The sequence below is a fragment of the Cucurbita pepo genome, chromosome 16, assembly GCF_057944985.1.
Source record: "Cucurbita pepo subsp. pepo isolate OVF chromosome 16, ASM5794498v1, whole genome shotgun sequence".
Lineage (NCBI taxonomy): Eukaryota > Viridiplantae > Streptophyta > Magnoliopsida > Cucurbitales > Cucurbitaceae > Cucurbita > Cucurbita pepo.
In genome coordinates, this window is record NC_141813.1 from 2,197,190 (window position 1) to 2,221,967 (window position 24,778).

Here is a 24,778-nt window from a genome sequence, read left to right on the forward strand (position 1 = left end):
TGGCTTGTTCATGTCCTTAGAATAACTTCATCAACTAACCTTGGTAATGCATGCTTGTAAAGCACTTAAACCTTATGCTTGTAAAGCACTCAAACCTTATGGCATGCTTAGAAATCACAACCCTAATGTCAGCATATCATCCTCATGAGCATAAGCATTCATAACATCATTCATGTCATAATAAAACTCTTGAAGCTCAAGGAAACTTCATGAATTCTTGTAGGGAGGTCATTAGAGGTGTTTTCGTCTTTTACTACTTAAGTCCGGGTTCTTGCTCGAAACATGTTCTTGTCATGCATGAGTTCTTTATAATATTTCATATATTCATGTTCTTCCAGCCTAATGGTCTTAGGGTTGGTGTTGTGCTCTTTTCTCGATTCTTACCTTTTGGAGGGTCTTCTTAGTCTTATGGCTTCTTGAGTTCTTACTCTAAAGGTTAGAGAACAACCATGCTTGGTTCTTATCCTGAATCCTTAAGCCTTAACCTAAGCTCATAAGTCATAGGTTATGAATATGTGAACTTGTCATAGCAATTTCCTAAGTCTTTAATAAGGTCTTAGCATGATTATTGAGGTCCTTAAACAAATCATTGATCTTTATTAAGGACGTAATTTCGTCATTTCCTTAAATTTTGACTTAGACCTCAAACATGGCTTAATTATCTTTAAAGTCATACGTAGGCATTTTGTAAGGGCTCCTGACATTTTGGAGTTCCTTTGTCCCATGAAAACATCTTAGAATCTTTATAGGAGTATTTTGGTCATTTACCACTCTTTTTCTTAGTTTAAGTTCTTACCATGTTCCAAACATCTTAAATTCTTTGGTATACTTTCATGTCCTTATAATAAGGTCTTACTTTAAATCTTAAGCCATTTGGAGGTTATTTGATTTCAAAATAACAGGAAGAAATTAAGGGTATTTTGGTCATTTTATCCTTATTTTTTATTCAACCCCTAACACATATTTTAATGACTTTGAAACTTTGCATAACCTTTATATCCTTGAAAATAGGCATTATATAAAATCTTAGGTTGTTTGAAATTCATTTAACGTATATAGGGGCATTTTCGTCATCTTACCGTTAAACTTTGAGTTTGGAAGGATTCATTGAAATTGGTCACTATAGCGAATTTGATTTTCTATCTAAGTGGCGTTTTTATAAATACTTCAAATTTTATCGGTATTTTGGTAATTTAACATTTTATAATTATTTTATTACTTTTTTTTATATTATTTTTATCTATCATCATCTTGAAATTATTTCTCTATAAGGAATAAAAACGTGCGAAGTTCCTTATAAATTTTAAAAATGACATTTTTGTCATTTAGGGCATTGAAATCACTTACTTAGGCCCCTTGTACTTCCTTGAATCGCTTAGTTTCTTGGATCCTTTAAAACCTTCCATGGGCACTTTAAACTAACACAAATTACCTAAACCATATAGTGATTTCGTAAGAAATATCAAAACGAGCTTTTACTCGAGAAGGAGCACAAGGCCGGATGTAAAAAATATAAAAGAATAAAGTTACAGCAAGACCAAGAGTAATGTTAGTGCAGCTTTAGCCCCATGATGCCACCATGGGGGTAATTTGCTTTAGTAACGGATGTGGCTACAACAAGGAAATATTGGGGGTAATTTGTGTACCTCAGAAAATGCATGTGTTGAGGCCAAGATGGGCACATTAGAGCACACTCTCCCTAACTCAAAGCGAGGTTATGTCGATGCTAGTTTTCCATAATTTATCTAGTTAGTCCTAAGCCGAATCTAAGAGAAGGGCGAGGTAGGTCCTTAACGGGATAGTCCATAGCCATTGGGCAATTTGTCGTGTTTATGTTGCAAGTCTCAAAAATAAAAGAAAGGTTCATTAGTATTATAGCTCATAAGTAGTGCACATTTTTTGTGTCCATTCTGAGGCATTTTTATTTCCAACGAGTCAATTAGCACCCAGTTCGCCATTTGAATCGTCATTGGGACGATGCTAAGATTAATTGAGAGAATATCACAATCTACGATGCGATTGTGCCCCTGAAAAAGTCATCGAAGACGATGACTATTTTAAGTGGGAGAGAATGTCACAATCATACTATGAAGACGGTAGGTTGTGATCTTTACATGTAGACAAAGAAGGCGGCGACAAAGAAGAATGCCTAAATGACCAAGTGAGGGCTCAAACAAGAGAAGTTCCATACAATTGATGAAGAACTAAATATATCATTCAATGACAAATCACATCAGGAGACGATATCATTTCATCACAGGTCAGTGGAAGAAGGTGATATGTATTTTGAGAAGATATAAGAGCGAATCCAATAGACACGTTGACAAAATGTATTGACGTTGAAAAATTGAGATTGGGTAAAGTTTTGGTTGGTCTTTAGTAGCTTCTACTTATGTTGCGATGCGACGAAGATATTGATGATTCAAGGAGAATCCTTCGAGAATGAATTGTTTTGGATTGACTACATTAGTAGGTATTGGAGAATGATGTTTATTTACGAGTAATGTTTCTTAAAAAAGTTGAGAAATCTTATCTATTCTCCTTATAGTTTCTAATTAATTTTTTTAAGATAGATTATCTGTAACTACTTGAAGTTGCCTATAAATAAACTTGAGCCGTGGTAGAGCTTTCAATCTCAGTGTCTCCATGTATATTTCTTCTTGTATCTTCTCTCTTTATGTTCGTCATCTAGATTGAGTATATAAGTTGTGCAATCCTAACAGTTATTAGAGGTATGTTATTAAAGTTTAGGACCGTGCTAAGCTGATTCGACTAATAATAAACATGTTGAACTGTTATGATATTCGAGTTTCCTAAAAATAAAAAAACAAACTCCAAACTAAACGAAACTTAAAGTATGATTAGATGTTCATGTTTAGGTCACTATGCTATTTTCTTTATGAAGAAATGTTCATACATGAGATGTTTGGTAGTGTTATACAAGAACGATTAGGGGTTCGCCAACAAATTCATAATCGTGAACTTGATGTAGTTGTCGAGAAAGTGGATAATATTTTAGGATCGGTTATGATTTATGTATACTCTATGGGGACTATTAGGGACTTTCTAGTTAATTTTCGTTTAGTGAACATGTCGAGTCAGCAAGGATCCGCCGAAGTACTTTTATGAGTTGATAGAACAAGGGTTGAGCTTGAAAATGCATGAATCCAATGAAAAATTTTACGAGCGCCTTAAGGGTGCGGTTAGAAGGTTTCCAATCACTCCCTAATTATGCTTGTTCAAATGAGAGCATGGGATAATATAGGCATCTAAGGATGAACCACGAGAATTGACAACCCAATTAGGGGTAAAAAAAAAAAGAGAAACTATAAGTTAAACAAGTGAACTTAGGGTATAGGCTAGGAATAGCCGATAACTCAAGAACGAACGAGTGACATAAGACTTCAGAATGAATTAATAACTACTGGTTACAAATATTTTTATATTCATCCATGACATTTTAATTCTTTTTCAGATGAGGTTTGGACAGAGTGGTTGAGGTAAAGCGAGCTGCAAGGCCATCAGGGTCGGTCTAGATCGGAGTGAAATATTTCTTAGAACTATGTCATCACTTCTAAAAATTACCATTTACCATGAAAATATCATCAAATTTGTACTCCTCTACTTTTAAATAATTATGATGTTGGTATTACTATTTGATTAATTATTATCACGTGTAATTAAAGTGCAAAAGAAAGTGTAATGATTTCTTCCACAAAAAAGTTAGGATCATGATTGATCAATATCCAACAGGTAAGAGGAGTACCCTTTTGAAAGTAAAACGAATGCCGAATGTCACAATCGTACTTTTCTAGGTAGTAGATTTGACGATTGTACGACATTCACTCTCGACACTGAATGAGTCAAGCTAACTTAAGATTGCATCGCCTATAGTCGGATCATACTTGTCTAAGTAGTGGATTTAGCGATTGTGCGATACTCACTCTCAGCACTGAGTCTGACCCCGATTTAAGGATAAATGTTTTAGAAAGGGGAAACATAGAGAGTTTGAAAACAAGATTGAGAGAAAACAAGCATGACCGTGACACAAGACACCCTTATCGGTGAACATTAACCGTTCAAATGAAGGTGTTAGGAACACTCATTCTCCACAATGATATGAAATTGTCCACTTTAAGTATAAACTCTCGTGGCTTTGCTTTTAGTTTCTTCAAAAGACCTCGTATCAATTGAAATAGTATTCTTACTTATAAACCCATGATTCTATCGCCCAACAATCCTCAACGGAAGGGTGAATTAGGTCCACAAGCAAAGTAAACAAGTTTATTCATGAAACGAAACTCAAAACGATACGAGAAAGGTAGAGCAACAGTAGATTAGCTCATACAACTCGAACAAGACACACGAATTAAAAACAATATAAGAATTAACAATGGCGAGTACAGAAGCAGCGACGACGGAAGCCGACACAGTCACCACCGGAGAAGCCTTCGGTACGGCAGACAACAGCGCAGTTGTGGTTGCTCAAGCAGGTGCCATGGAAGTGGTGGCTCTGGGACTTGCACACTCGAGCCTCAGCAGTGCGACCCATCAGCTCATCTGCAAACAATATAACATTATATTGATTAGAAGAAAGAAAGAACAAAAGGGAAAGGTGATGGGGTTGGGGTTAGGGTTAGGGTTTAATTACCCGAAGCAGAGAAGATAAGGAGGAGGAGTAAGAGAGTGGGGAGGAGGGATCTGTTCATCATCTTTAGCTATTGGCTTGATATTCAAGTTGTGGGCATCATTGGTAGGAGGTACCACTTGTTTATATAGCCACCTCCCCTCCCAACAACCTTCCCACACCTCATTATTCATCATATTTTAAAATTGTTAGATACCGGGTCGGTTGTAGAAAGGAACGGAGCATTTCTTATAAGAGTGTGAACACCTCTCCATAACAGATGCGTTTTAAAATTGTAAGGATGGTGGTGATACGTAACGAGCTAAAGCGGACAATATCTGTTAGTGGTAGCTTGGGCTATTACAAATGATATCAAAACCAGATACCGGGCGGTGTGCCAGTTAGGACACTGGCCCTCAAGAGGGGTGGATTGTGAGATCCCACATCGGTTGGAGAGGGGAACGAGCATTTCTTATAAGGGTGTGGAAATCTCTTCTTAATTGACGTGTTTTAAAATCGTTAGGCTGACGGCGATACATAACGAGCAAAAGCGAACAATATTTATTAGTGGTGGGCTTGAGCTATTACAAATGGTATTAGAATCAAACATAGGGTAGTGTGCCCGAATGACGTTGGCCCCAAAGGGGGTAGATTGTGAGATCCCACATTGGTTGGAGAGAGAAACGAGCATTCCTTGTAAAGGTGTGAAAATCTTTTCCTAATAGACGTGTTTTAAAACCGTAAGGCTGACAGCGAATACGTAACGAGCCAAAGCGGATAATATCTATTAACAGTGGGCTTGGACTATTACAAATGGTATCAGAATCAGACACCGGATGGTGTGCCAGCAAAGACGATGGATTATAAGATCCTACACCGGTTGGAGAGGAAAACGAATCTTCCTTATAAGGGTGTGGAAACCTCTTCCTATCAGACGTGTTTTAAAATCATTAGGCTGATACGTAGCAAGCCAAATTGGACGATATCTATTAGCGGCAGACTTTGGCTATTACAAAAATACTTTTCCAATTCCACTTTAGTGCTCACTGTTAACAATATTATTATACCGAAGAATACGACGTCATATACTACCAAAGATTCAAACTTGTAATTCTTGTCTGTCGTTAAATAGAGGTTGCTTATACATGTTTTATAATGCCTAATGTCTTAGATTCAGTATTCAAATTAGGCACCTAATGATTCGACATTCCCCTGCATCCTCAACCACATGATCATTTACTCGAGTGTCACATGTGTTTAACAAAATCAACTCATTTAAACTAAACTAGGTTGCACTACCTCCTCCGAACAAACAACTACTAGGCCGCTCACTCAATCTATTCAAGGCCTATTTATGATCTTCTAGGGGAGGTTTACTCCAAAAAGGTAGAACTACAAGTAGCAAGACCCGGGATCAGGTTCATCACCTATTATTTACCATTACATTATTTGATACAACAAAATTACTTCATATAATCTCGAGGCTACCGACAATGCCTTTACTGTCTCTCTCTTATAATTCATAATCTTTCACGTGATTTATGGAAAAAACAATGTGCCGACGTGGAACCACACAACCTTAGCTGGAAATTCCAAATTTCAAATTCCAATAATTCATATTTCCCACTCTCTCCAAAAAAAGAGAAAGCAAAAAGTACTTTTACCTCTTTTTATTTTATTTTACTATTTATAATTTTAAATATTTTATTTATACTTTTAATAAATTTTTAAACGACGTGAATATTAATGAAAATCGGACTTTCAATTTCACTCATTCTTAACATGGTATCAGAACATCCATATTGGTGTTCTTAAATATATAAAAAAAAAATGGCGTAATCAACCAAATTCAGCTTCAAAATTTCGGAGGTTGATTTAACACATCTTTATAACCTTCATCGTTACGATCAGCCAGGGTATTAACTTGTTCCAATCAAATTAAATTAGAAAAATTACTTATCCGGGAGTAAATCATTTATGCATTAAACCCAGAAGTGATCCGTCAAAATATTAACTTGTTTCAATCAAATTACCAATACGGGAGTAAATCATTTATGCATGAACCAAGAAAAACCACATTGGAAAGCAATTCTTCGAGTTCTAAGATACATCAAAGATGGTCTATTTCTGGATTTTGCATCTTCCAGAAATTCAATTATTTCTTGGAAGTCTAAGAAGCCAAGTATCGAGCTATGACACATACTTGTTTACAGTTAACTTGGCTGAGAATCAAGACTTGAAAGTTCCGCTGTACCAGTTTGTTGTATTGTGATAATCAAGCAGCATTATATATAGCATCCAATCCATTTTTTCACGAACGTACGAAGCACATTGAAATAGATTGTCATATAGTTTGAGAAAAGTTACAAGCTAGAATTATCAAACCGTGCTACGTTTCGACTCAAATGCAATTGTCAGATGTTTTTACACTCTCTAGCTTGAGGGGAGTACTGAGATATAAAAATTAATATATTTTGTGGTATCACGGTAATTAGTTATTTTCACGAGTTGATTGAGAGTATATTTTATCTTATTTTCAAGTCAACACTATAATTTCTAACACGCGAGACTATTATTAGAATTTAATATAAATAAATAGTATAGGTTTAGTTTTATATTTGTATTTATTTTATGGAATTAATTATGACAATCTTATATATAATTTTAATAGGTTAATTAATAAATCAATCAAAATTAATTCTTAATATTTTTTAATCCACTAAAAGTAAATAAATAATAGTAAAAGAATCATTTTAACTAGACAATAGATTGTGATTTTAATAAATAAATTCATTTGTTATTTAATTATTTCCATATAATATTTCATTAATTTAAATCGATAAATTATATTTTAAAATTATGATATATTAATAATAATCAAAATTAATAGCTGCAAATTAAGATATTGAATATAAATAATCAATAAGTAATTAATTATAATTATTAAAAATCAATTTTTACCAACACAATTTAACTCATTAAATTAACTAATTAATTATATTAAAGATATTTTTAACTATTTAATGAATGGTAATTAATCATTAATAACTAATGAATTAATTAATTAACTTGATTTAAAATTCAATTAAAAAATCTAGCGTTTAAATTTTATTTGAACGAAAGTTCGTATTTATTTATGAACAAATTTAAACAAGATAAGATTTACAATTAAAAAAAATATATAAATATGTAGAGTCGGATAAAGGAAGACAATAACATATATCATTCGTCACGTGTTTGATTTTTTCTCGATAGATATTTAAAAAATTTGTAGAAGTCTAGAAGAGGAAATAAAATTTAAACGTGATAAAACTTTTTTGAAACATTAAAATAAAAAAATTAGATAGAAGGGTATTTTGGTAATTTAACATTTTTTTAAAATTTTTATTAATATTTTGTTAAATGAGTTAAAAAAAAAAAGTTAAAGCGTGTGGGCCAGAATCAGAAACGTACGTAAAAGTCAGAAGTGACAACTCACTGTCATAAAACTATTTATTATTTTTTATTAACTCTATTTCATAGTATTTCAGTTCCGGTCTCATATACTATTTTACTTATTTTATTTTATTTTATTTTATTTTATTTTATTTTTCATTTTTTACAGGAATTAGAAGAAAAAAACAACGTTTTACCCAACTTTTATGTTTTATAATTAAATTTTAAAAAATTTAAAAATATATAGTTTTAAATAGATTAAAAAATACCTTTGAATTTTTTAAACTATTTTAAAAATACTTTTTACTTAAATTTTCATTAACATTTAAAAAAAAAAAAAAAAACTTTTGAACTTTTTTAAAAAATTCGAAATTATTTTTAACGTTAGTATCACGTTTCAAAAATGTTTATGAATTTTTTAAAGTAATATTAAAAAGTTTAGAGATAATCTATGAAGTATAGATAGACGGTTTTTGTTCATTTATTAACGGTAAAAATATTTTTAATTTTTTTTTTATAAACGTAAAGAGTGTTTTAGTTTAAACAATTGAATGATATTAATGAAATTTTTTAAAGTTTTAAGAGTATTTTTTAAACACCAATAAAAACTTTAAAGATATTTTTGAAGCAAAATATTAAATGTTTCGATCCAAAACTAATAATTTAATAACAAAATGATCGAACAATTTAATTTTATTATTTAATATTTATAACATGGTTTCTATGATTAAAATATCGTTAAAGTATAATAGTGTTTATTTTAGTTGATGATAAATAAAATTAAATAAGTACAACCGAGAATAAAGAAGAAAGTGAATAGAGATTTCTTTTAGCTAACTACATAGGGTTGAGGATGAGAATTATATTCTCGGTTTTCATCTCCATCCTCGATCCTACCCAAATCTCTCCGCCTTTTATATATATTAAAAAATGAAAAATTACCCATAAAAACAAATGTGTTTTTAAAAGAATATATTAAAAATAGGAAAAAAAATTCACAATAAATTCCTGCAAAAATAAATTGAGAATTTCGTAGAAATAAAGATTGAAATAGGAGGTGAAGATGGGATGGAGAAAGCTTACCCGTCCCTACTCTGCCCTATAGACATGAAAATCATAGTTTTCAAAGATTTATTTATTTTTTTTAATAAAAGTGAATCATAATTTAAACAAATTACAAAAATATATAAAAATAAAAATGAAATTGTTGTCTAAATTAATAATTAAAACCTTGGATTTTATAGGAGAAAAACAATTTTCACATGTGATATTGTTAGGACACCAAACAAAGTTTCACATTAGTCCATATAAGATAAAAAATAATGTGAACACATATTTGGATGTATACCAACTTTTTTAAATGAAACCAAAAATCAAGGCTACGAAAGTGAGATTAGAATTTCAATTGGCTACTGTGATCTCCCATGTTGATTGGGGAGGAGAACGAAACACCATTCATAATGGTATGGGAAGCTTTCCCTAGTAGACGCATTTTAAAGTCTCGAGGGGAAGCTCGAAAGGGAAAGGTCAAATAGGACAATATCTGCTAGCGGTGGGCTTGAGCTATTAAAAATGGTATTAGAGCCAGGTGTCACGGTCATGCATGTCTAAGGCATTTTGTCGATGGCTGCATGACAGATGTCCCGGTCTTGCTTGTTCAGGATGTGTTGTCCATGGTTGTATGCCCGTTCCAAATCTCTTTTACATGCTTTCATCCTAGATAGGTTTTTACCATTCCATATTGGGTCAGTATAAGGGTGTATGATCGTTCACCCGAAATCGTGTCTATACCTGCAAAGCCTAAAATGCCCCAAAATGTACTACAGGGGATATGACTAGTTGTCAACTTCTCCCTACCAATAGTTATATACTGTTAGCCATTGTTGTTACTCTCTTGCCTGCATATATAATCTCTTTCGAAAATCTCTCTTTGCCCTCGTTTTCTAAAACCTTCTTAAATTGAGGCTAGAGGCTCGAGCATACGTCGCTTGGCCGTAGGCGACGTAAGAACAAATTGGTTTAGCTCACTTGTTGCTGGAAAGTGAGTGCCGTACAATCGCAAGTCCGCTGCCATCAAAAGTGCGATTGTGACACCAGGCACCGGGCGATGTGACAGCAAGGAGGCTATTTCTCAAAGGGGGTAGACACGAGGCGATGTGTTAGTAAGAACGCTGGTGGGGTCCCACATCGATTGGAGAAAGGAATGAATGCAAGCAAGGACGCTGGGCCCTGAAAGGAGGTGGATTGTGATATCCCACATTGGTTGGGGAGGAGAACGAAACACCTTTCGGAGCGTGGATTTGGTAAGGGTCCCACATTAAGGGGGCGTATTTGATGGGGGTCCCACATCGATTGGAAAAAGAAATGAGTGCAAGCAGGACGTTGGACCCTAAAGGAAGGTGGATTGTGATATCCCACATTGATTGGAGAGGAGAACGAATCACCTTTTATAAGAAAGGGGCGGAAATCTTTCTCTAGCAGATAGATAGGAAAGACACCTTGGATTGTTACGATGATTTGAGCCTCAAAACTTTAACATTCATGAATGATTTTGTCGCTTTTCGCTTTCATTAAATTTGTGGACCATTGGTAGGGACAAGAAGATTACGAAGATCCATTAAGAAAAAGGTATAATCTTTGTAATGGTGACACTTTGTTTAAAGAGGATAGATGTATAGGGTACAATAAAGATGGAAAAGTATCAAAACTAAGACTTCCATTACTATAATAATCTAAAGTTGCAACTTTCATAATTGATTATCTAATTTTCTATTTGCTTGAGAGGAAACTCGATCACACTTTATTGCTCTCTAAGTAGATGAAGAGTTATTACTAAAAAAATGAACACGAAAATGATTTTCAAAAATCACACGAAATGAACGTTTACGGAAAATTGAAATGTCACAATAATATACCTGTGAAATCTCATCAGAAAAATCTGCTTAACATAAACGGACTCCATAGCCTCCATCTCCTATATGTTATTATTGTCAACCCGTACTCAGTAAAGGTGTACATGATTCGGATTAGGTTGGGTTCGAGAGATTTTTTTTTTATCCAACCAAAGATTCGGATTAGGTTGGGTTGGATTGGTAATCAATCTATAATCGTTCAAAAAAATAAATTTATCAACAACAACAAGGTAAAATGGTAATATCTTAACATAGTTCAACATTCACAGAGAACTAAAGAACAACTAAATTTATGCACTTTTTCAGAATTTGTTCTAAAATAAGGAAAATGCGAAGATAGATCATGAAATTAAAAAAAATAATGAAATGATTAATTTAAAGAAACTAAAAATAAAAAATATGGTAAAAATAATAAATTTATTTATAAGATGTTGGAGGCCTCAATTAAAAAAAAAAAAAAAAAAAAAAAAAAAAAAAAATATATATATATATATATATATATATATATATATATATATATATATATATATATATATATAAATGGTTATATAATAATGTTGCATAAAGATAATAAATGCATTAGAAATTAGAAATTAGAATTACTTGTCTTACAACAAAATTTTCAAATTTATTAAAACTAATTTTCAAATCTATTTAATTTTGTGTTAATAACCTATGGTCAAACATATTCTTAAAATTAAAACAAAACTTATAATGTTTTGTTAGTTTATTCTATAAGGATTTAGAAAAAAAAAAAAAAAAAATCATGATCGTCGAAAAAGGCGAGTTTTTCGGCGAGATGTCGGGAATTTTGCGTCTCCAACTGACCCACGACACTACACCCCCTCAATACTCGAAAACACTCCAAAACCTTCTGTCATTTTGGAACAACAGAACATAAATGGACGGGAAAGAAACCTAATGTCACGGGTGTAAATCGGCGAAGACAAACCAAAACCTACCTCTCAGTTTAAGACACCCAATGAACCATGAATAGTTTCCAAACGTTCCCCACACACGAATACTCGTCATGAGCTTACCTGTAATAAAAAGAAAGGTGACATATAGAAAGAAAAAGACGGAATATGAACGGTTTACCCCATCGGCATAAACGTCGGTGAGACGAAAACCCCCTTTCTTCAGGTGTATAAAGGTAGTGCAACGCCATGGAAGAGAGGACTAATGAGCCATGAAACACCTTGATGCACACGATCGATTACCACTGAAACAGTGTTGTAGCGTTGTCGGCCAAAAGGATGGACTAGTTGCTAGAACAACTCTTTGTGCGCTTGACCAAAATTCCTTCAAAGGCTGAACAATAATCCAAACGCTTGAATCACTTAAATCTATCTAGAAAATTAAAAAGAAAAATTCTATTTTTTCCTCTAATTTGAGATATTTTGAAGAAGTTAGATTCTGAAAATTATACTTGTAGTGATGAACCTGATAGCATTCAAATATATCTTACCTTAGGTCATTATAATAGGCATGTTTAGAATTCGAGAAGGGTAATTTGGATGAAGTATGTTAAGGAAAATTACTAAAATGCCCTAGGATGAGAATCATGATGCGTGCTCATTTTAATACTTTTTGTTGTATTAGAATGGAAAATGAAATATTGTGGTATGTGCTCCAAGATTGATGGATGTTATCTTCCTATTGGGCTTGTATGAATTCATGATATAGCATGTTTAGCTCTAGGTGATTGATTCTGTGGTTTCCCCATAGTGCGTGTTTATCGACACAAAGTTAAGACTAGGGGGATCAGGGGGTCTAGAAGCTAGTGTTCTTAAACTAAGAAATACTCGAGGAGTCAGAACAGAGTACTCTGGAGTTGAAAGTCGACGTTAAGCCATCTAGCTACTCTAAGAACCTAGTAGACTACCTCGACACCTGGGATGATCAAGACAATACTTAGTTTATGAATTTTGTGCTTTAGGTGATTAATAAGACTATCTTACTAACAAAGTTGGTATGAGAGAACCATGTTAAGATTAGGGCGCTTGAGCAAGAACTGATTTCATGTTAATGTAAATTAGCATATTTTCAGTAGACCATACACCCTAGATCATAAGCAGCGATCAGAAGTGTAGATTTGAGTGCACTTAGATATTGTATTAGCTTCAAGGAGCTAGTCCCGAGCGTCCTGAAAATGAGAAATGAGACGTAAACTACCTAGATGCCCCTAAGAGCCTATTAGACCTTCACGACATCTAAGAATGACTAAGATAGCTCACCAAGCTATTTGCCATATGAATAATGTCACAAGAGTCTTTGCCAATCCATCCTCTCCAATACTTCGATAATGCTATTAGCAACCCAAGTCGAACCCAATAGCACTCCTGTCAAGCAGTAGACTCCTAAGAGTCTTCTACTTAAAAACTACTAACCATTCTCCTAAATCTGAGTTCTTAAAGATTTATAATATGCTCATAATCTAGCTTATTCAAATGCAGTTATGCATTCTTTTTGATCGGTTACTTATTTGTGCAAACCAAAGTCGATCAGATTCGTTCTAGCCTAATGCAATTTACACCTTGAATATAACAACTCATGTCCAAACATTTCCTTGGATCGTTGCGACATTATAATTCACTTTAAAAGTCTTTGATAGTCTATTTGTACGTTAGTCATTATAATTGTTAAGGATATTTGGTACTAAATTATAGTACCGTAAGTATCTTTCCCTATATTGTTCTTTCCATTTATTACGGTTATAATTTATTTGATTATAAATTGAGAAATTTCACACAATATTTAGGTGTGTTGTACTAAGCAAACATTTTCATGGTATTAGAGCCCTTCGGTTTAGCAACCTCGATCCTTTCTTTTTAATGGCTTCTGAATCCTCTCATGTTCTTTTCCACCACCATTGCTGGCTTTGACGCCACAGGGGCCGTCGCCATGGCTGCCGCGGGCGGAGCCAATTAATTACTCTTCGGCTTCACCCTATTGACCTCAAAATCACCTCTCGCCATATTCTGTACATACAACTTCACATTTTCCGACCCAATCACTTTTCCCTTAACTAATATAACCTCTTTCATTTTTTTCTCAATCTTCCCTTCAACGTTCACAAAAATCCTAACCTCATGATCCTCATCAACATCCTCATCGAAAATATACAGAATCTCGAGAAGGCTATCGACCTTCTACAGAGATTTACCTTCAAAATCTAAGAGCTGCACCGGCCTCTTTGCCAACCAAGTCATCGCCTCTCTTCTCGCCAAAATTGGCTTCTTCGCCCACCGTGGCGACTCTTCCCGCTTCAACATTGTCTTTGTCCCTTGCTCTAGGTTTCCCCCTTCTACCTCTTGGAATTGATAATGACAGCACATCGTTGCTGAGCGACGATTCCTCTTCATGGGTTAAGACATATTCTCGCCGAAGCCAAGACATCATCGCCTCTAAGTGACGATCCCTCTACAGTTTTCGTTGGACAAGAAAGTGTCTCTACGCCTCCTTCGAATCAGGTTGTCGACATCTTCACGAAAAGAGTTTCTCGACCTCTCTTTGAATTTTTCAGATCCAAGCTTCACGTTCGTTCAAATTCGACGCTTAGTTTGTAGAGGCGTTAGGAATATTTAGTACCAAATTATAGTTTACCATATATATTATATATATATGGTATATCAACAAATATATTAGAATAGATATCTTTTCTTTGGGGGAGGGTTGGCAAACTTGTTTTTACTTCATTGTTTTTTTTATTATTACTATTCTTCGAGTTCCACAAAGCAAGTTTGACACTCAACATTAGTGGTGCGCAACGAATAGTGTATTAATTTCTAGATTTCCAAAATCCATTTCGTTATTTTCATATCTTTATCTATATTTCTCAACTTATTCCTTCAATCAAACGCAATTAATTTCATACAATTTCATCAATTGTGAAAACATTTCAAATAATGGAAGCCATAAAATAATGATAATCATAATATTTTAATTTAACCATTGAAACTATAGAATTTATGTGAATCAAAGTAAAACTCTAAAAGCTTTATAAAGAGATCTTATTGTTCATATTAAAATAGAACCAAGAACACAAAATGAAAAGGATGCATACTCACAATCCTAGTACAAACCTAATTTATTACTACAACAAAAGCATATGAATTTAACAGTGCCTAGTGCAAAAGCAGCGGTGACGGAACCCAACACAGTGGCCTCCGGTGAAGCCTTCGTTGCGGCAAACCTCTGCGCAGTTGTGGTCAATGATGCATGTCCCATGGAACCTGTGGCTTTGTGACTCGCAAACCCTGCCCTCGCATCGCCTAACTCCCACCTCTTCATATGCTTTTACCAAACCAAAAACCCACAAACAACACAATTAGTAACAAAATATAGGATGTTTTATAATGAAGAAGAGAGGGTTTTGAGGAGAATATTACGCATGGCTAGGAGAACAAGAAAGAGCATCACAAGGAGCCCACAGGATGGCCGAGAACACCGTTTCATGATATTGGAACGAATATGACACTCTATGCTATACGTTTATTGTTATATATATATATATATATATATATAAATGGTTTTGGTATGTGGGGAAGAGATAAAAGTGCGTGGTGGCATGCATGGTGTACCACTTTGCAGCATATTCAGAATGATGCTGACAACTCCCTCCATATAAGGTTGATGACTTGTTCGATAGTCTTAGACCTAGCAACCCACCTTGACCTTAAGGTCTACGGTTTGTCCATAAATGCCCACTCAGGCTGAGGTGCCCGTTTAGGCCTTGCCTTTGTTTAAACCTAGACAATAGTTGATTGATTCTTGTTCAACTTTGTCTCCTCCAACTTGTAAGACTCGAGTTCCCACGAGAATTAAATATTTAATTTTTTTCTTTTAAGCTCGAATTTTTTTTAATTTTATTGAGGTCTTTGGAGATCGAATTTCCAGATGAGGTAGAAAAATGCTGTTATGCATGTTTAGAACTCTAGAAGGGTAATTTGGATGAGAATGTTGGGTATGTTAAGAAAAATTATTGAAATGTCCTAGGATGAGAATCATTATGCGTGCTGATTTTAATAATGGAAAATGAGATACTGTGGTATGTGTTCAAGAATTGATGGTTGTTATCTCCCTATTGAGCTTTGTATGAATGCATGATATAATATGCTCAGCGATTGATTGTGTGTTTTGTCTATCGACACACAGTTAAGCCTCGGGTGATTAAAGGGTCTAGACCCTAGTGCTTCTAGACTAAGAAAGACTTGAGGAGTTAGAACAGAGTGTTTTGGAGCTGAAAGTTCGCATTAAGTCATCTAACCACCCTAGGAATCTAGTAGACTACCTCGGCATCTAGGGAGGATCAAAACAATATTTAGTTTATGAATTATGTACTTTAGGTGATTAATAAGACTATCTCACTAACAAAAGCATGCATGAGAGAACCATGTTAAGATTAGGACACTGAGCAAGATTGGGTTTATGTTAACCTAAGTCAATATATTTTCAGTAGACCCTGCACCCTAGGATCGTTAGCTGCAATCAGAGATCTAAATTTGAGTGTACCCAAAGATTGAATTAGCTTCAAAGAGCTAGTCCCGAGTAGCCTGAAATTGTGAGATGAGATTTAAACTACCTAGATGCTCCTAAAAGCGTATTAGACCTTCTTGACATCTAAGAATGACTAAGATGTTCACTAGGTTGGTAGTAGTATGAATAGTGTCACAAGAGTCTCTCCCAATCTATTACTCCAATACTCTGATAATGTTATCAACAACCCAGGTCGAACCCAATAACTCTTGCCAAGTAGAAGACCTCTAGGAGCAGTACCGTCGAGTTAGGTTTAGGCCGGACAGGGCAGTGCATCGAGGTGAAAAGGTGCCTCAACCTCGTGATAATTGTTGGTTTTGGCCCTTGATAGAAATACATCGAAACAACTTGAGGGGAGAGATTCTTTGTACCGAGAACCTTAAGCACTATATTTTTCAATTCTTTTTGTTGGTGTGAATAAAGCATATATCTCACGAGTATTTAGAGGGCACTAACAAATTTCCTAACTTTATCTTCTACATAAAAAAACCACTTAAAATTCTTCTAAATAAATCATTAACTATTTGCATAAACTTGTTCCACGGTTGCTCAACTACTAACAATTCTTTTAAATAAATCACTGATCATTTTTCCATGTCCAAGTTACTAACTACTTTTACCAACTCAAGCTCATTGACTCAAAAAAAATGGACAAGTACCCCCATAACAAGGTCGCTGTATTGTAAACTCGTCATAAGAGGGAGCGTGGGACCACGTAGATTGATACAATATCTGGTTGGTATACGGTGGTTGCTCCCGGTCGTTCCCCCTAAACGAGGACAACTTTATGGTCCTGGTCCTGTGGAAGTGTCCACCTGCTAACCTTCCATCGATAATGTTTAAATTAGCATAAACCATATTATCCTACTAGATCATTATGAAGTCGCTTCTCAATCTAGGACGTTAGTCATTCAATGTGTAAACAAAACAAGCTACTTAAGTTAAAGAATTGGAAGGTTGGAAAACTTGAGTAGACCCCTAGCTGACTACCCGTTGAGGTGAGGAAGCGTTTGTGAGCTACAAGGTCACACAAAAAGTTGCCTTAGGACGTCAGTTCATTTGTGTAATTTTGGTCGTTTATATTTTATATGAAATTATATCACAAACCCATTTTCTCTTTGTAATAAACTCAAACACACCCGCTTGTAATTGGATTTTTTTTATAATAATTTTGGTATTGTTTATTTTTGATTCGATTTAAATTTTACCATATATTTTTATATTATAATACATTATATTTTTATTATATTTGATTTTGTCTTTGGTTTTTGTTTTAGATTCTAACCCTAAAAAAATCGGGTCGGGTCGTGACATGATATATTAGATGAAATAGGAAGGGGTCGGCTCAAGTGATAACATACACAACTACTACTAATTTTGGCACTTGCATCACTCAAATTCATTCAGAATTAAGCACGAACCCCGAATGGAAAATTTTAAAATTTGAAATAATTTTGAAGAATTCAATTATAAAATTTTAATATAATGATATAGGGAAGATTTCTTACCACTTCTGAAATTTTAATACGCACGACCCAAATAGTTCGTTTGACCTGTGATTTGCTCCATCAGCCTTCAACTTGAACCGTTGAGTCGGCCTGACCACCTGTATGCATGTGAGTAAAATTAGCAACGTGCATGAAATGTGTTTTAGTTCTTGAATGTCGTGGTTGTCAATTAAGTTGTTTATGACATCTTGACCGGTTATATTTTGGACTCTAATTTTTAAGACTTTCAAGACTAACTCTTTTGACTAATCTAATTTTGGGAGCACTAGAATTCAATTCTTTGATTGACTCTTATGATTCTTACGTGCTTGCTCTATTGGAAACATCTTGACCTTCGTTGCCAGGAAAGCGTACTATCTCTAACGCCCTATTCTTTGCTCAATTCATCGCTGCATACTTTCAGGAATATAAATCTATTACTTGGGTCTTAGATCTTAAACACTTATAATATACTCATAATCTAGCTCATTCAAATACCATAACTATGCATTAATTCATACTCACATACGAGATATTGGTTAATTACTTATTTGTGCATACCACAGTCGATCCCATTCGTTCTAGCCCAACATCACACAACTTACATTCCTTTTCTCTTTCTTTTTTTAGTTCACATCGAGTAGACCTTCGATGTAATGACTTATGCCCAAGATTTGAATCAGGATTAAGAATCCTGATTTGACACTTATGTGCGCCGACATTCCCTTGCATCGATGCGACATGGTCTCGGTTAGTCATTCTTTTAATTCTTTTAATTGTTTTAAGTCTATATTAGTCACCCTATTCTCATGATTACTCTTATTCATGTATGATATTAGTTCATTTATGTACCTTTCCTTTTGCTCAGGTGTCACATTCGAGCCCAAGCAAATGTAACGCCTTTGATTATCCTCCTGATTTTTCATTACTCGACATATGTTTTCTTTTGAGGCTGACAACGCGAGTCCGAGGATTGGCAAATGTGTTTTTACTTCATTTTTCATTATTATTGTTTTTTGAGTTCTACAATGCATGTTTGACACTAGATTTATTTGAGTGTTGCGCAACCAATTTTATAGATTTCGTTATTACAACTTTTAAGAAACCATGGACGATTTGCAAATCTTTTTATCTACCCCGTAACCGTTCTTATTTTCTTTTGTCATATCAATGTATTGTGTTGTCTTTTGACAATTGAAGTTGGTCAGAGGAAATCGTTGACGGGAACAGGTGAGTAAATTTGTTGGAAGAAAATGAAAACAAAAAGCTAACGGAGAAAAAAAAAATTGTAATTTGACTTTGTTGAAAAAAAGAGATATTAGTTTATGAATCTCTTATTTAAATAACTATGAGTATCTAACCTATTGAGTATCAAAGAACAACAGGTTGGAGAAGAGAAAACAGTGATATTATTAGCGAAATAGAAAGAGGAGCTGTTGATCAAAGTAAAGCGTTATAACGAGATCTTAATGATTATATTAAAATACAACCAAGAACCTGAAATGAACCTAATTTATTAGTACAACAAAAGCATACGAAATTAAATTGAAGAAAAGCATAAGAATTAACAACACCACCAGCGGTGAGTTAACCCACCAAAGTGGCCTCCGGTGAAGCCTTCTTTGCGGCCGGCTTCTGTGGTGTTGTGGTCAGTGACGCCTGCCTCATGGAACCTGTGGCTCTTTGACTCCAAAATCCTGCCCTCGCATCGCCTAATTCCCACCTTTTCATATGCCTTTACCAAACCAACAACCCACAAACAAAACAATATAATTAGTAACACAATCAAATTAAATTAAATTAAGAGAGTGGGAAGTTTATAACGAAGAAGAGAGGGTTGAGAGGAGAAGTACGCATGGTGAGGAGAACAAGGAGCATCAAAAGGAGCCCACAGGATGGCCGAGAATACCGTTTCATTTTATGTAATGAATATGATATTGGAATGAATATAACACTCTATTTACTATTATATATATAAATGGTTTTGGAATGTGGAGAAGAGATATAAGAGTGCGGAGGCATGTATGGTGTACCACTTTGTCTTAGGTTATTAGCTCAGTGCTTTCTATATGTGCTCTCTACATAGAAACTTTTAGTTTGGTAGAATAGTCACTAACTCTGTCATATCCTACATCGATTGAGGAGGAGAATGAAACACCTTTTATAAGGGTGTGGAAACCTCTCCTTAGCAGATGCGCTTTAAACCCTTGAAGGGAAGTCCGAAAGAAAAAGCCCAAAGAGGACAATATCTACTAGCGGTGAGCTTGGACCGTTACAAATGATATCGAGATCTAGGTTATAGGTTTTGTAGACTGGTTTACAATGTAGGCCTAACGTACTTCCATGGTCTTTCAGCAAACGCACGGTCAGATATGCCTTTTAAAAATTAAAATTTCTTAATTAAATGATGCATGCTAGTGAATATTTATTTGTAATGTATGATATGTCATGTACTATCTGATGGTTATTTTAATGCTATAATTGTGTGTATGTGTGGTTTGCATAATTACGAATGTTTATAAAATTTGTTAGATAAATTTGTGACTTAGTAGATACGTGACTTGTTTAGATGCCACCTAGAACTCAAGGAGGAGGTTTTAGGGGATGACCCCCGCTTAGGGGTAGAGGAAGAGGTGGAAGGGGACGTCAAGTCGCACTGGACCCTATAGCTGTCCTAGTAGATGCATTGCAAGTTGTGTTACAAAATCTGACTGCCAACCAGCAAACAAATGCTTCTACATCAACCATGGAGGGTAGGTACCTACGACATTTCAAGAGGGGTGACCCTCGAACTTTTAAGGGAAAGCTGATGATCCAACTGTGGCACAGATGTGATTGAGATCTATTGAGACTGTATTTGGGTTGACCAACTGCCTTGAGGCCCATAGGGTGGAGTGTGCTTCGTTTATGCTGCGTGATGATGGAGAATTGTGGTGGCAGATCACCCGCGACATTATTAGTCCTGAGGGTGGTGCAGTCTCGTGGCCGGAGTTCAAGAATGCCTTTGTTGAAGAATATTATCCAGAGGACGTCCAACTGTGAAAACAACTGGAGTTCGCTCAATTTAGTCAGAGGACGTCCAAGAATGCCTTTTCTGAGCTGAAGCGTTTTGCCCCAGATTCGGTGAACAAAGACTACAAGATAACACGATGGTTTGTTCTGGGGTTAGACACAAAGATTCACAACACTGTTGAGGCGATTGCGCCTACCACTTACGCTGTCGCCCTGAGAGCATCTAAGGCCATGAAGGGACCTGAGAGTTCGCGTGAACCCCCTTCATCATCAGTGGGACAGAAGCGACGCCATGACCAAATTGACCGGAATGATTTGTCTTATTCACTAACACAGAAACGATTCGACAGACAGCCCTGTGATTTTAGGCGTGGACAGCAGGGTAGTGAGAACATGTCAAAAAATAGGCCCAAGTGTAAGGAGTGTGGTAAGAACTATTGGGGTCAGTGTTTGGCTCACTCTGGAGCCTGTTTTCGATGTGGGAAGGAAGGGAATTTGGCTAAGGACTGCCTTGGAGGTCATACTAATGATACCAAAAATCAGCAAAGGCCATTGCGCATCGTGGATAACCCCACTCAGAAGCGTCCTCCAGTAAGAGCTTATGCCTCTACCAGCAAGGATACTGAAAACCCTTATGCAGCGATGACAGGTACACTATCTATTCTTGGTCACCTTGCTTTGATATTGTTTGACTCGGGATCTACGCATTCTTTTATTTCTACTATTTTTATTACGCAAGAAAAGTTTGTGTTGGAATCTTTATTGCATGGATTCTCAGTAGGCACCCCGGCAGGGGTGGATATGATTGCTACTTATAGAGTAAAAGATAATCATGTATTAGTGGGATATGGGAATTGTGGCTCCATTCTTTTAAAATTTTCTCCAAAACCTTGTAAATACTGTTGCGGTAAATCTACTATCAGTTCCGCTGTTGGTGCTGCTGCTGTATGTCTATTGTTGCATGTGAACTATGATGTCTAGCAGCCTCTTTCTTAACATTTCAAGCTTACCCGAGAATGTATAAGAATTATTTTCTGTCCATTTCTCTTTTCCATACAAATTTCTTTCTTGGGGGATTAGAAAATCTTTTAGGATGTTCCTAAAAAATTTTCTTTGGTGGTGGTGCCTTGGCATGTAGTGGATGAGAAAGTGAACAACATTAAAATGAAATAAAACCACATGCAAAGAAAATGGACAAGACAACTATGTGGCAACTTGCACTACGAGAGAATAATATTTGTCATCAATCACATCCTAGCATGCACTAAGTGTAATTAGTCTCCTTTATATGCTGAAATTAGCATTCCTAACCACATCTAAATTCCCCTAATTCATCTACAAAATTGGCTAACTTCCTTGGGGCATGCGAGTTATTCACGACAACAAGTAAAATAAAATCTAAAAAACTATCATTCTAAGGAAAGTGGAGATAGTTATTTAAAAACAACTATATAAGTGCATAAAAAAAAAAAAAAAAAAAAAAACTAACTTGGTTTACTCGGAGCTTCATATATTTGCTTGCAAATTGTGACTAGCTCCCTCTTTCTCTTTTCATTTTCTTCAGTTATCCATTGTCAAAGAAATGATGCCCCCTTCAAAACTCTCCATCCTACAGTGGGTGGGAATAATTTCGTGAAGTCTTATATCCCATATATCAAATAGTTCTTCTTCTAAGATGTAGTTCAAGGGTGTGTCATCGATAGATAACTTCATTGATGAATTTATTCTTTCCTCTAATTCCAGTGACTCAAAAACTCTTACAATTTTCTCCAATTCTACTTGTGTAATGCAATTATTCCAACTGTTGTCTTCTTCTTGTTGTTTCCGACTATCAGTTGAATTCTCTGTCAATTTATAAATTGTTGAGCATTCCTCTACTACTGTTGGATATTTCATGTTGTCATTCATATGAAATTCTATTTGTTGATCATTCATTCTCAACATTATAGTTCCTTTGTGGACATCTACCAATGTTCTTCCGATTTTAAAAAATGGTCTCCCCAAGATGATTGGTATGTCATGGTCTGCTTCATAATCTAAAATGATAAAATCTGCTGAAAATATGAACTTGATATCTTCGATTTTTCCTTCTGGATGAGTGAAAGATCGATCTGCTAGTTGAAGAGTGACAGTAGTTGGTCTAGCTTCACCAATACCTAACTTTTTGTAAATAGACAGAGACATTAGATTAATGTTTGATCCAAAATAACATAATGCTCGACCTAGCTTCTTCTCTCCTATTGATGTGGGAATTGTGAATGAACCGGGGTCTTTCTCCTTTAGTGGGATCTTGTTTTTCAATATTGCACTACACTCTTCATTCAATGGTACCACCTTGAATTCTTCAAACTTTCTTCTATTGGTGAGCACATCCTTCTAAGAATTTCACATAATTTGGCATTTGCTTCAAAGCTTCAACTAATAGTATATTTATGTAAATTTCCTTAAATATATCCATGAACTTCTCAAAGTGGGCTTCTTCCTTCTTTCTTTTTATTCTTTGTGGATAAGGAAGTGTTGATGTGTATATTCTGCTTTCTTGTCCACTGCTGACTATTGTTTGCGTTTTAGGAGGCTTCACAATTTTTGCATAATTTCTATTGTGTTCTTTCTGTACAGCAGCTTCCACATCATTTTTGTTGTGCTCTTTCTGCATAGCAGCTTCCTCCTTTCTCGGCTGTGTATCAGCAGTTTCTTGAGAGCGACTATCACCGTGTTCTTTAATTTTTTTCTCCTCTGCTGGGTATTTCTTTCCCACTTCTCAAGTCTATTGCTTGACATTGTTCCATTCCCTCTCTTTTTGGCATTTCGGTGTCAGTTGACAGCTTACCAAGAGGTCTATTTCGTAACTCATTTGCTAATTGACCTACTTGAACTTCCAAATTTCGCAATGATGCTTGTTGACTTTGTATCATAGCATCATTTTTAGCAATATATTCCTTTATTAGGCTCTCAAGCGATGTTCTCGGTATGTGTTGAGCTTGGCTAGTTCCTTCCCCTTGGGTGGTGGCTTGTTGAGAACCATATATCAATTGATTTTGTAATCCAAAACCCGAAGGGTAATTTGCTTTAGGTGGCATTTGTTGGTTATATGAGCCTTGTCCCTTCCATAAGAAGTTTGGATGGTTTCTCCACCCCGGATTATAAGTATTTGAAAAGGGATTATTTTTCGGGTTGCCTTGACTAGCTTAGTTCCCCACATAAAAAATTGAGGCTGGATTGCTTGGACATTGATCAAAAGTGTGTTCCTCTCCACAATATACACAAGATTCAGTTGCTGTCTGGGTCATCACAAGAGCTGTATGGGCTCGTGCTTTGATCATTGAGCCTTGTCCAAATGCTAGATTTTATAAAATACTAGTCACCGAAGCTAGTTCAGCGTTGATAGAAGACAAAACATCAACTTCAAGTACTCCTCGGGTCTTCTTTCCTGGATTACTTCTCACATCGGCCCATTGACAATTGTTAGATGCTATTCTCTCTAAAATCTCATATGCTTCAATGTCTGACTTTGACAAAATATTTGTAACGACCCGAAATTTTCTACTTAATTTAAGGTCGCTACTATATATATACCATAAACATTGAATGCGGAAGACTTCATTTAAATTCCATAAAACACAACCTTTAACTTAAAACACAGCCATGAACTTACGTGTTTCGAAAACATCTTTAAAACGACACAACAAAAGACCCGAAATAAAATAAATAAGCGTTTAAGTTTAAAACATCCTATTCTATCCTAAGTCTAAGAAAATGAATACCAC

The 24,778-nt window shown here is 35.2% G+C and overlaps 2 protein-coding genes and 1 long non-coding RNA gene across 3 annotated transcripts; all 3 read right to left on the reverse strand.

Annotated features, from left to right (window-relative positions):
- Positions 1 to 4,257: 4,257 nt before the first annotated feature.
- Positions 4,258 to 4,812, reverse strand: LOC111776924 (defensin-like protein 1). The gene is made up of 2 exons (XM_023656338.2): positions 4,652 to 4,812; positions 4,258 to 4,560 (listed from the first exon to the last, which is right to left on the reverse strand). The coding sequence occupies exons 1-2, from the start codon at positions 4,710 to 4,712 to the stop codon at positions 4,388 to 4,390; spliced, it is 234 nt and encodes a 77-aa protein (XP_023512106.1). The 5' UTR covers positions 4,713 to 4,812; the 3' UTR covers positions 4,258 to 4,387.
- A 10,140-nt stretch (positions 4,813 to 14,952) lies between these two features.
- Positions 14,953 to 15,515, reverse strand: LOC111786690 (defensin-like protein 1). Its single transcript, XM_023666919.2, has 2 exons — positions 15,366 to 15,515; positions 14,953 to 15,270 (listed from the first exon to the last, which is right to left on the reverse strand). The coding sequence occupies exons 1-2, from the start codon at positions 15,430 to 15,432 to the stop codon at positions 15,092 to 15,094; spliced, it is 246 nt and encodes an 81-aa protein (XP_023522687.1). The 5' UTR covers positions 15,433 to 15,515; the 3' UTR covers positions 14,953 to 15,091.
- Positions 15,516 to 19,385: 3,870 nt separating this feature from the next.
- LOC147787728 (uncharacterized) lies at positions 19,386 to 20,020 on the reverse strand. The gene is made up of 2 exons (XR_015412075.1): positions 19,853 to 20,020; positions 19,386 to 19,734 (listed from the first exon to the last, which is right to left on the reverse strand). It is a non-coding gene; the product is annotated as an uncharacterized LOC147787728 (long non-coding RNA).
- Between the last annotated feature and the right edge of the window lie 4,758 nt (positions 20,021 to 24,778).

Coding starts and splice junctions, on each gene's coding strand:
- LOC111776924 (XM_023656338.2), bottom strand. CDS start 4,712: ATGATGAACAGATCCCTCCTCCCCACTCTCTTACTCCTCCTCCTTATC. Junction 4,561..4,651: donor CCTTATCTTCTCTGCTTCGG/GTAATTAAACCC, acceptor TATTGTTTGCAG/ATGAGCTGATGGGTCGCACT.
- LOC111786690 (XM_023666919.2), bottom strand. CDS start 15,432: ATGAAACGGTGTTCTCGGCCATCCTGTGGGCTCCTTGTGATGCTCTTT. Junction 15,271..15,365: donor TCTTGTTCTCCTAGCCATGC/GTAATATTCTCC, acceptor GTTTGGTAAAAG/CATATGAAGAGGTGGGAGTT.